Source organism: Poromitra crassiceps (assembly GCF_964638095.1).
Source record: "Poromitra crassiceps genome assembly, chromosome: 3".
In the NCBI taxonomy this organism is placed as follows: domain Eukaryota; kingdom Metazoa; phylum Chordata; class Actinopteri; order Beryciformes; family Melamphaidae; genus Poromitra; species Poromitra crassiceps.
In genome coordinates, this window is record NC_139625.1 from 22102633 (window position 1) to 22115961 (window position 13329).

At 41.3% G+C, this 13329-nt stretch overlaps 1 protein-coding gene across 1 annotated transcript; it reads left to right on the top strand.

The window, feature by feature from the left end:
• Positions 1–726: 726 nt before the first annotated feature.
• Positions 727–2169, top strand: LOC310773024 (nuclear factor 7, brain-like; the record flags this gene model as incomplete). Its single annotated transcript, XM_083632949.1, has 1 exon — positions 727–2169. The coding sequence occupies one exon, from the start codon at positions 727–729 to the stop codon at positions 2167–2169; it is 1443 nt and encodes a 480-aa protein (XP_083489075.1).
• Positions 2170–13329: the final 11160 nt, after the last annotated feature.

Here is a 13329-nt window from a genome sequence, read left to right on the forward strand (position 1 = left end):
TAGTGCTTAAATCAAACGCATCAAATGATAGTGTCCTCTTGAAAATCGAACTGGTGGCGTGGTTCAGTTTGTGTTTCATTCTACTGCCCTGCAACTAATTATTATTATCTGTGTTGTAAAGAATAGCCATGCTTATCTGTATTCTGAATGCATGTATCCTTTGTGAGGTTTGACAACATTTTAACAGGTTTAAATGCTACATAAATAAATGACCATGTGGTCATTTTATATAAACTATAAATAGAATTTACAGAAAATATGCTATATCGTGATATATATCGGTATCGGCTGACTTATATCGGTAATGACTTATATCGGGATATGAGATTTTGGTCATATCGCCCAGCCCTACATGTAACCTGACATGTAACATGTTTGTTTACCTGGCCACAACGCTAGTGTCTGATATTCTTACTACACAGCGGCACCGCCATTATCTGGCCGAGAACACGCAACGTTATTACCAGACCAGAGTAAAAAATAATATACATTATTATTATTACGCTATCGATAATTGATCGTTAATTTTCCCGAATTTCGATTATGGAAATTGATTCAAAATGCACATCCCTAGTTAGGGTTAGAGTTAATAAACATTAACTAATGCTTATTAATGCTTAACTAACTGTTAATGTAGTGACCCTACCTACCTAATTACCTTTTGTTCATATTCATAATTTAATATAACTCATCTCTGGTTTGTTTTCAGCTTCACTGAGAGAGAAAATGGCTTCCAGAGCAGAGGAGCATCTCTCCTGTCCTGTCTGCCGTGAGATCTTTAAAGATCCAGTCCTCCTGTCATGTAGTCACAGCTTCTGTAAAGCCTGTCTGCAGGAATGGTGGAGAATTCAACAAACGCGAGACTGCCCATTTTGTAGGGCTACATCTTCACAGAGTAATCCACCCTGTAACTTGGTGTTGAAGAACCTGTGTGAGGCTATCTTACTGGAGAAAGCTTCAGCGGGATCTGAGCTTCTCTGCAGTCTACACTCTGAGAAACTCAAGCTCTTCTGTCTGGACCATCAGCAGCCAGTGTGTATCGTCTGTCGAGATTCAGAAGCACACACCAACCACAGATTCAAACCCATCGATGAAGCTGCACAGCACCACAGGAAGGAACTTCAGGAATCACTGAAGCCCTTGCAGGAGAAACTGAAGATCTTTAAGCGTGTGAAAAGGACCTGTGAACAAATGGCATTACAAATTAATGACCAGGCCCAACGCATAGAGGGCCAGATTAAGGAGGAGTTTAAGAAGCTTCACCAGTTTCTCCAAGAGGAAGAGGAGGTCAGGATCGCTGCACTGTGGGAGGAAGAGCAGCCAAAGAGTCAGACGATGAGGGAGGAGATTGAGAGCCTGAGCAGAGAGATAGCAGCTCTTTCAGACACAGTCACAGCCATAGACGCTGAAGACGTCTCGTTCCTGCAGAACTACAAGGCTACAGTAGAAAGAGTCCAGCGCCCCCTACTGGAGGATCCACAGCTACTCTCAGGAGCTCTGATAGATGAGGCCAAACACCTGGGCAACTTGAGCTTCACAGTTTGGGACAAGATGAAGGAGATGGTCTCCTACACCCCTGTGATTCTGGACCCCAACGCTGCCTGTACAGACTTCATCCTGTCTGAAGATCTGACCAGTGCGAGACATGGAGAAAAGCAGCACTTTCCTAAAAACCCAGAGAGGTTTGATGACTGTCTCCTCGGCTCTGAGGGCTTCAACTCAGGAACTCACTGCTGGGATGTTGAGGTTGGAGACAGTCAATTTTGGCAAGTAGGTGTGGCAGCAGCATCTGTCCAGAAGAAGGAAACGTCTCTAGAGGATAAAGTATGGATACTCGCGCATGATCTTGGTGATTACACAGTCAAAGACGAAAATTACTGCCCTTTTCTCTACTACCAGACGGTGCCCCAGAGGGTCAGAGTGTGTCTGGACTGGGACAGAGGAAAGCTGTCATTTTCTAATCCTGATACTAACAGACACATATACACCATTATGCACACCTTCACTGAGAAGATGTTTCCATACTTTTACACTGCAAAAGATTTCTCTCTGAAGATTTTACCTGGGAACGTCTCTGTAAAGGCTGGGACACACTCCAGACGTGAGGGCCGCGGGGCAAATATGACGTCATCGCGTCGGGGGGCGAGGCCTCCGCTGGCACGTACCTGAAGATTTTTCTAGCAGCGCGCAGCTCCCATGGGACTTAATGCATTGATATCAGAATACAAGACCCCCCCTCCACACACACACACACACATCTGAGTGGATTTTTGTTGTTGGACATAATTCAGTCCATCTAAATGTCAATATATTTGAACATTATTTAGTTGTACATATTTTCTAGTGTAAGGTTATGATGGTCAATTTAAGAATTTATCAACAGTCAGGTAAAAGTAATGAAAATCTGCAGAGTAGGTTACAGCCTCCCAGCAGTATAAGGAGCAAAAATATCAAAGTGTTATCCATAAATTGATTAACAACAAAAACAAATCATCTCTGTTTGAAGTTACAATTAGGCGCGAGGTCTCCTGTTCAGGGACACTAGGTGCTGCAGTGTATCCCAGGCAGCATGCCAGGACTGTCCAGTGTGCACAGCCTGACTTAGTGGACCATTCAAAGGCTGCAGGTTTTCTTTCCAGCTGAACACTACAGCAGCTTCAGGCTTTGTTTGTGAGCACAAAACCCGGGAAGAGGCAAACTGCACACAGGAATCAAACCCACAACCTTTGTTATTTAGTGATCCTAAGATGTTTGTTTAGTGATCCTAAAACTGTTGTTTGTTATATTGAGTCTGTTCAACATCTAAACTTGCAAAATGTGAAAAACGTTGGGGGGGATCTTTCTTTTTATCTTGATTTGTGTGATTTGTCGGTACTTATTGGCCCTTTCACCAGACCGTGCAATTAAAATTAGTTTTTTATTCTCTCCAAAATGTTATTTTACAAAACATATATTCATAGCCAATAGCCATATAGTCCTATGCAAGATGCCATAGAGTTTCCTGTTCCTGTATTATTTTTTACAGTCTATGGTTTTAGATCAGCGTTGTTCAATAAACTTGATTGATAGCCATTCTACCCTGATTCTACCTCCCATAAGGTGAACTTTTTGTGGTGTGATATTTTGAAGAAGGGTCTGTCTCCAGACTGCAAGAGAGGCGTACCTTGTAGGAGGGGTGTGTGTGTGGATGGACACTAGATTGGTAGCTTGGACTTAGACTTGCATGTTGCTTCATGGTTACTTGCCAGCCACAGCAGTGATTTTGTTGTTTTTGAAGCTCAGTCATAGCTTCAATATAATGCTGGATCATTCAATGTAAAGAAAACATTTCTTTCCAATCAGGTAGGCCTACCGAATCCTTCCAATTCAGTTCTAGCCGACTTATGTGGGCTGCTGAACATTAAATGCAAAGTTTTCTATACATGAAAAATCTATATTGTTTCCATTAAATGTGAGAAAATGTTATATGCCTCTGTTTTACTATGCTGAACAAGGTTATATATAGTTAACTAAACTAAAACTATGCGTTAAATGTTTTTTTAGCATAACTGAAATATAAAAAAAATAAATAGAACTAGTCTGAGTACACAAATGCTATTGTGTAGCCTACTCAAAACTAGCTGAAATGAAATAAAAATATATATACAGAAGAAGAAGAAAAGAAAATGTCTAGTTTTAGTAATGTGTCAACTGTATTGTAATTATTCTGAATTTCTCAAATCTTGCACCTGACAAATACCCCCATCTTAATTTTAAAATAATATTCAAAGTAATAAAAAAACTAAACTAAACATTTTTAAACAATAAAAACCCACCTGAAACGAACCCACTCTGGAAACTAGCTGAAACTATAGCTACTGAACTGAAAACAAAGATTAAATAACTAGGCTAAATGAAAACAAATGAGAAAAAGAGAGCTATAATAACTGGCTGGTAGAATGGATTAGGCTTTTCATGGAGATCTTTGATGTGTCATTGAAAATAGCATCTTCCTATAACGGAAGGGCTCAGGCAGGTAGGCCTAATTTACTTATTAATAGGCTGAACACCTGTTGCTTCCCGCCAAGGAGTTTAATAGAGAGAGCCAGCTATCTTATTATTACTCCACAGATGGCTCAGACGGGTCTAATCCTCTTTAATATTAGTCCCACTCCTCTCTTCTCCGCAGCCTGTTGCTCCGCCTCCTCTCATCTCCATAGTCCTGGCTATAGCCTACTAATTCAGGAGATATGAGGCATTTGAAGAGACATAAGGAACATGACTGGAAGTATTCTTTATTGGTAAGATAACGGAATTTATGTGGCATATAGTCAGAACGATTTTTCCGGTCATAACTTTCACAATAAAAGATTAATATTACAAAAGTTGAAACGCCAAAGCCCTACGACGATGACAAATAAATGTAGCTTGCTACATTCTGCAGAGAGGTAACCTGTGTTTAACGAAACAGTGAAATAAAGACATAACTTTAATAGTAGCTTACTATATAATCAAATAATGTAATGGTTTGATAAAGACTATAGGGGAAGGCACATATTTCTGACACTTGATGTAGGCTACATTTTTCTGATTCCGTCAAAACATAACTAGTGATGTGCTGTTGGAGTTGGAGCGCCTTTTAGGCAATATAATTCTGATCTCCAATATGTTTTCGTTCAACAGCGGAAGTAGCCCTACCACGGCGGGCCGGGCTATCCAAAAATTTATATAGGTTTTTGACTATATATATATGTTATAAACTTGGGTAGAGGACGGACGGGGGAGACATTCACCCAGCTACTATTCTCATGGACGGTGCAACTAAACTGGTGCTTGTTGTGTCTTTATTTTATTATTTCGTTAAACACCCATTACTGTTTACCATTTTAGGACCCTATATGATCATCATTATATAGATTTGTTTTCAAATAGGCTATAGTATTAAATCACGCGCAGTGCACGATGGGTGATGTTGACTGAACAGACTTGGTGGATGGATATTTATTTATTTATTTATTTTTGCCTCTACATTCTGCAGAGGTAACCCGTGTTTTACTAAATAATGACATTTTAAGACATAACAAAGCGCCAGTTCAGTTGCACCGGCGTGAATAAGAATAGTAGCTCTGGGAGAATGACTCCTCGATCGGTGTCGCCATCCACTCTACAGTTCCTGTTTTCAAAGCAACACTAAGCATGTCCGGGGGCCGTTTTTCAAAATAAAATAACCTTTTTGCACAAGTCTAGAGCAAACACTAGAGTCTAGAGCACACGGGCAAAATCTGGCACCTGGACCATCTCAATCCGGGCCCCAACGTCCTCAAAGAAAAACAAAACGACCCCCAACAACTCAATAAAAGGCAGAATTATGTTAATAAATCTCATCTGCTACAGCCATTGGACTTGTATCACTATTAGCCTATAGCCCATCAGGAGAAACGGGAGAGACGGTTAAAATTAGGGAGACTCCCGCAAAAATCAGGAGTGTTGGGTATAATCTACAATGTGTGGCCCTTCGTTTAGCCTACTTGATGTAAATCAGTATGGCCCTCAGGGAAAGAAATTGCCCACCCCTGGTCTAGAGCATATGTGATACTCCCAAAAAGGGGTTTGAGATATATGTTGTTTTTACGAAGGTCTTGTTTATTTTTGAAGATCCACTTTATTTATTTTGGGTCAAACTTGATATATAGGTAATATGGTAGCCACACTTTTATTTTGAAGGCAAAATCGCTGTGTTTCCGGTTTTCTACCTGTGGCTAGGTCTGATCTGAACATGCGCCTTATAATGATCGACATCTCCAGAGGAACTACTAATGCGCGGCTCAACTCTGGCGTGTCTGTGGATCAGAGCGCTCCAACCTGTTTCTGTTCAGAGCAGGTCCTGGATCCGCCTGACTTTAGCCTACTGGCAGCCGTAGCCTATCCTGATTGATCCCCCCAGGCAGCGCCATAATCGGTTATTGATCTTCTATTGGTGTCGGGGAAGCGTCCAAATTGGTAAGATTAATCCATATTCTTTTTTTTTGTACTCCTGTTGCTTCAGTGAACAAAATGTGTGCGTACATGTGTGTGTGTGTGTGTGTGTGTGTGTGTGTGTGTGTGTGTGTGTGTGTGTGTGTGTGTGTGTGTGTGCGTGCGTGCGTGCGTGCGTGCGTGCGTGCGTGCGTGCGTGCGTGCGTGTGTGTGTGTGCGTGCGCGTGCGTGCGTGTGCGTGTGTGTGTGTGTGTGTGTGTGTTCCAGTTGTGTTGGATCTGAGGATGAGGTGAGTCACAGGATTTTTCCCAGCAAAGAGCTGCTATATAGGCACTGGAAAAGCTTTACATAGCATAGCTTACTGGATATAGGCAGAAGGACATTTTAGGGCTGGGCGTGATATGGTCAAAATCAAATAGGCTATCGCAATATTTTTGACCAAATAGGCTACCTCTCAATATTGATATTGTGACAATAATATTGTATTGGTGCTTTCACAATGAGATTTTTGATCAATAATGTGGATATAATGATTAAGGCAAATAGAACAACAGTGTTCTACGTTCAGAAAAAGACATCACTTTACTGTAATGCAGACCTTCAAACTAAGACAACACTTATGGCCATATCACAATATTATTATATCCAAAATCTAAGATATCTAGTCTCATATCACAATAGGGCGGCTGACCCAAATGCTTCAAAGCTTCAATCTATGGTATTGGTAATCAATTGAGTTTTTCTTCTTAAATTTATTTTTAAATCGTAATCCAACATTATTAAAAAAAAACATACTTATAAAACACAATAAAGTATATACAGAAGTAGACCAATTCTTTGGCCGAAACCGCGTACGAGAGCCCCGCGACGAGGGCCGCGACATTCCCCCGCCCCCTGTCGAAGCTTCGAATCTATTCGAATACTTGTCACTAAAGCTTCGAAGACCAAAAATGGTATTCGGGGACATCGCAGAGCCATATTTTGATTAATCGTGAGTTGACAAAGAGTATATCCATGTGCAGCAGTTCTCCAGAGATTGACTTCCTGGTTTGGCTGCCTAGCACCTGTCACAGCAGGAACTACTCATCCCCGACTTCCTGTCTACCCAGAATTCTCTGAGGCCCACCCACGCGCTCGCTCTTTCTCTCTCTCTCTCTCGCTCTCTCTCTCGCTCTCTCTGTAAAGCTGTAAAGCTTTGTGTCACACCAATAGAGACAGTCCGCATGTCTGGGAACGCCCACAAAATGTTAAACGGCTGGCGCGCGAGTGGGGTAAAACCGCCGATATATCTCATGGGCTGACTCAGCAAAAGACGGTGCTGCGGCTCTAAACTACATGTTTGGGGGTTCTAGAGCAGTTTGCGGTGGTTAAATCCCCGATCGTGTCTGCCTGGGCTGGGCTATCAGCTAAATTCTAACTTTGCTGAATGGATAGACCGGGGGAATTTACCCCACCCTGACCCCGCCCCCAGGCTAACCCAGCGTCTATTGTGGGCGTTCCTAGAGACTGTATGGGCGTTCCCAGACATGCGGACTGTCTCTATAGTGAAGCATGTGCCAGATGCAGACTTGTGAAATACCAGTTATTATATGAATGACCATCAATGCACTTTTTTCCAAGTCAAATGAAAGAAATATATTAAAGAGTAATTAAACCACAACCACATAATTATGTAAAGCCTGACATATAATGGTAAAAAATCCCTTCAGTTTACTTCTGTCTCCTGCTGTAAGTCTCTGTCTCTACCTGCCGGTCACCTTAACTCAGTTCACCTACAGAACAAGCCAAGTATATAGAGACAGAGAGAATGAGATGTGCTGAGAAGTTAAGTTCACCATCACACACACACACACACACACACACACACACACACACACACACACACACACACACACACACACACACACACACACACACACACACACACACACACACAGCGCCAACTTGCTGTCTTAAAGACCCCACCCCCACCCCCCCAAAGTCACATTTTAAGATGTAAAATACTCATCTGCGTATAATAATTTGTGTTGGATATGTTTTTCCACAAAGAAAGTTACGTTATATTGTTAGAATCCTTAAAATGACATCTACTCCTCCCCATTACAATTTCCAGAGTCTATATGAATTATGCCAAATATATTTAATTTAAAAAGTTTTCCAGCTGGACATAAGATCTCTCCTATACTTCACTGTAAAGTCCATTCTCAGTGTATGTGCACTGGAGACTGACGTTTCCAAATTCCAATCCATATCACACTTTTGTAAGTTGAATATTGGACCAGAATTGGCTTCCAAACTAATTGTGATGTCACAAATCATGCTCATATGAAAGGCCCGCCCCTAAAATGGATTTTCATGTGAAAACAGCCCTCTAGTGTAACTCTCTGCACAGACATCATTCTGCACAGTGAAGCTCAAACAGCCAACTGAAGAAACAAGAAGAAAAACATGTTTTTGACTTTAGGGGGTCTTTTTTAAAGATGCGGTGGAAATCTCAGCCCCCTCGCCTAAAAATAGTCTAAATATGCATGTCGATTTTTTTTACTTTAGAACCTCAATGTTGGGCCTCGTCGATGAAGGCGAGGCCCATAAGCAGCTGCACTGCATCCAGAGTGCGTGAAGAATGCCATCACCTTGGCCTCACCATAGCAACCCCCCCCCCCTCCTCCACACACACACAAGTCAGATCCCAGGTACTTAAGCAGGCTTTGCGTTCTATCCTTAGCCCCCCCTCCTCCTCTCCTCTCTGCTCATTTCTCCTCCAGCCCCTCCTCTCCCCCCTTCACTGTCCGATTACTGCCCACCATTTTGCCAAGAGAGCCTTTGGAACCTGGGCTTATGCTATCCATCTGAGTGCGTGACCCAAACGGCAGAGACAGGACCCCGAGAGGGTAGAAACCAATTCGCATCAGCTTTTTTTAATATCTCTGTCTTTGGACCATGGTTCTTGACTATGTGAGTATATAGTGCACTATGTATACTGGTGAAAAGGTGATATAAAAATGCTTCTTTAGCTGAAATATAGTAGTTAAATGGAGCTTTAGTAGATATACAGTGGTAGAAATGATTCTTCAGGTGTTAAATAATGGTCATTTGCATTTTCAAGTTGATGTATGCTGCTAAAAATACTCTACAAGTTGATAAATAATGGTAAAATTGGTTCTTTAGTTCATATAGAGCAAAAAAAACGTATTTAGTTGATACTGTTAAATTTTCTTCTTTAGTTGATGTATAGTGGTGGAAATACATGTAGTTATTACGTTTATATACAATGATAAAATTGCATCTGAATATATGGTGGAATGGATCTTTGGTTAAAATAAAATTGTGGCGAGGTGGTAAGAATTGTGGGTCTATAGTTGATAGTGGTAAAATGGATCTTTATATACAGGGGTAAAAGATGGTCTATAGTTATATAGTAGTCAAATGCTTCTATAGATGATATTGGTAACAATGGCTCTATAATGGATATATTGTAGGTCTGTAGCTGATAAGTCAGCGTCTCATAATGTACATTTTCAGAAGTCGTGAATCGTGTTCATGTGATGTTCATACCTGTTGTTACAGTACCCATGTCTTGCCCTATCAATGGATGCTTTATGTATTGGCTTTATGTATTGATTACTTGATTATCTCTCGAACCTTAAGTGTGAAGAAAAATGAAAATAGTTTGACTATACACTCCATTGTCTGCACAGTTTGACTTACTATATTTGTATTTTAATGGGGTTATCTGTGTGTGTGTGTGTGTGTGTGTGTGTGTGTGTGTGTGTGTGTGTGTGTGTGTGTGTGTGTGTGTGTGTGTGTGTGTGTGTGTGTGTGTGTGTGTGTGTGTGTGTTTTCTGTGTATGCGTGTGCTTATGTGAACGTTAACGTCACTTGATGTTGGATTAAGTTGCCTCTTACGGCCTCGTCGGAGGAAATAATTTTAAGCCGCGTTCTTCGCCTGCCAACTTCCTTCCACAGGTCGGGAAAGCATTCATCCTGAATCAAGGTACAGGCCTACTTTCAGTCCAACAGCAAGTCACACTGGCCTGCTGGGGCCTTTAGGATGATATGAGAATAGAGTGATATAGGACTACAATTCAGCTTGAAGAGAGAGAGAGAGAGAGAGAGAGAGAGAGAGAGAAAGAAAGGTCAGGGTTGAACGTTAGGAAGGCAGTTCCAGGGTGTCTACAGCTAAGAGCAGCGATGTGGCCTGAGGTGTTTGGTCTTAAGATTGCTGACATCACTCAGTGTTCACTTCTGAAATTCATTACCACAGTCAACACATTGAACTTGCTCTTTTACTAAATGAAAGTAAATACCGGCAAGTAAAGTGAAATGTGATCTATGGTCTGATGCATTGGTTCATTTTTATTCCTTATGTTCAAATTAATTTGTAAGTTCACATGTTGCAGCAGATGTCCAGTCCTCGTTTTGGTGACATGTCCCCGCTACACGCGCTCGATTCCTAGGCTCACCGAGCTGGCCCTGCAGCTCGCATATGCACTGGCTGCTCCTTGATGGCATACTTCAGGGATGCTGGATCACCTGTCCATGGCTGAAGACGGGGGTCTGAAGCCAGACTCCCACTTCTTTCAGTATCTGCCCCTGGGACTTGATAAATGCTCTTATGACATCACTGATGACATCATCAGTGGGACTCTTATGGCATCAGTGATGATGTCACCACTGCTTTTATGACATCACAACCTCTTATGACATCACTGATGATGTCACAATGCCTCTGATATCACTGATGATGTCACAATTTATGACATCACTGATGACATCATCACTGGGACTTTGTGTGTGCGTGTGTGTCTGTCTCGTGTGTGTGTGTGTGTGTGTGTCTTGTGTGTCTTGTGTGTGTGTGTGTGTGTGTGTGTGTGAGTGAATTTATGACATCACTGATGTCATCAGTGGGACAGACAGACAGACGGAGCCCTAGCTCCCTTTTAGATAGATAGATAGATAGATAGATAGATAGATAGATAGATAGATAGATAGATAGATAGATAGATAGATAGACTGCTGAACTGGAAATGTCCCCAATTTTCATTTCAGAAATCTGGTCACCTACCTTATGTCATGCACAGTACCGTCATGTAACCAACACAACAGATTTAATACAATTTTGATTGGTTTGAATGGGTCTCATGGGTGACTTGTGGCGTTATGAAGCAACGTGACACAGTATATGGAGGACTACAGTATATTATGCAATGTGGTTTCTGCAGGGCGAAGCAGGACAGAAATCTTTTACGTCGGATCCAAATAGGATTTGTAGACACGGTAGCCTGCTCCTCTAAATATAGCAGGCTGTGGGAAGCTCTCTGTTTAACCTACTGTAATGCATGTCGCTGTATGCATTTGATATTGCCAGTTTACATGATGAGAGATATTCTGTTGAATGACGGTTTATACCAGGGGTGGGCAATTATTTTTCATGGGGGGCCACATGAGAAACCCAGATTGTTGCCGGGGGCCAAACAAATATTGTCATGCCGTAACCCAGGAACTTTGATGATAGAGAGGGCCACAAAAAATGTCCTCGCTACCAGGTTTTGCTGAGGGCCGAACGGCGCCAGCGTGAAAAATTTGGTGCATTTGAAGCCACGTTTAGAGGAATAACTCATTTTAAATTAACAGTTGTGATGTCATTATTCAGTCTTAACCACCAATATTTCATCCTTTTCTCACTCACTCCTATGTCACCACCTGCTCTCAGGGCTTGAAATTAACTTTTTTGACCACCTGCCAATATGGCTGCTAGAAGTTACCAGCCAATTAGAATTTCCACTAGCCAAAATGTTTTTCTTGAAATAAATCAGAATATGAGTGGGTTAATTTAAGCATAAGTATCAGTAAGTGGCCCGGGATGATCAAAGCCTGTGTTGCGGGTCACACGAACAAAAATGCAGTCTTGAAGCTAAATAAATCCAAAACCAATGAGTTAATTATTTAAATTTCTAATTCAATGTAGCCTTTTAGTCATAAAGATGATTGAAAGATATTCCATATTCCAGACTGAAATGCTATAACAGAAGTATTGGCCAGAGTGACATGAACATTTGGACACTTATTCAGCGGGTATCTTGCATGTTGCGTTCAGGTGCACTGTGTAAAAAAATAATAATAATAATAATTTTTTGCAATTCCATCGCGGGCCACACAGGTGGCGCTCGCGGGCCGGGCCGTAGTTTGCCCATGTATGGTTTATACCAAGACCATCCTTCATACCAGAAGGGTCTTCTACCAAAATTGGACAGAGCAGAGATTTTCTGGTCTAGCCATACGAGGACAATCATTGTCTTTTGGATTGTAGCATTTGAGGAAGTGTGTAAACTTTTTTTCAAGCGGATGTTGTTGAACAAGTGGTAGGCTACATTACAGTACAGATCACAATTCTTGATCACACTATACTGTATATGATCATTTCTAAGATGCAATCAAAGTGAAGCCATATCTATTGCATACATAGCTTCAATAATGATAGAATAATAATACTTCTAGCTTTTTATTCATCACAGAAAATTGGAGAAAATGAATGCAACTTTGTTTACCTTTTTAGGCTTTTTGATTAATCTGGATTGTAAATTATCCTAATAGCAGATGGCCTGTTGAGGGAGTCCCGTGCAGCGAGTACAAGAAAAATGAACACGGCAAAGCTGAAGCAGCTTGAGTGGTCTTTGTGTCTTTGTGACATTAATTCAGTGTCCCGAATCCCGATATAGTTCATCCATCTCAGTGTGTGTAACAACACATCTTACTTTGTTTTCATCTAATGTTTTTTTTTTTTTTTTTTTTTTGCAATCTATTTGTTCATATAATGAATGGAGGAAAGTATAAGACTTCCAGATATGTCAAGGAACAAAACATTTTCCTGGCAGGCAAATGGAAGTGACTTAGTCCAGAATGTCCCCCCTCTAGATGTCCAAGCTAACCCATAGCCCATAACACCTCATTGCCCTGAATCCCCAATCAAACTCCCAGATTAACGTGTTTGGCCCCGCGTGTGTGGTTAGATTATAATGCTTTATACATCAAACAGACAAACAAACAATGAAGGATGAATCACTGAAATTAAAAATTACTCTTTCATAACTGTGCTCGATGTGAGTTTCACATCATTAGCTTAGTAGATTTCAAAACAGACATAAATTAAGTTTGGGCTGATAGAGACGATTATGCAAGAAAATGTGCTCTGTGTGTGTGTGTGTGTGTGTGTGTGTGTGTGTGTGTGTGTACTCTCTCTCACATGCACACACACACCTCTTTCTGGTACTTTTAATTTCTTTGCCATTCAGCTTCTTTAGGATTGATGGCTAGTCTAAAACATGTGTATGTTTTTTTGTGTGTGTACCCCACAGGTGTGCGTGAGAGGTCAGC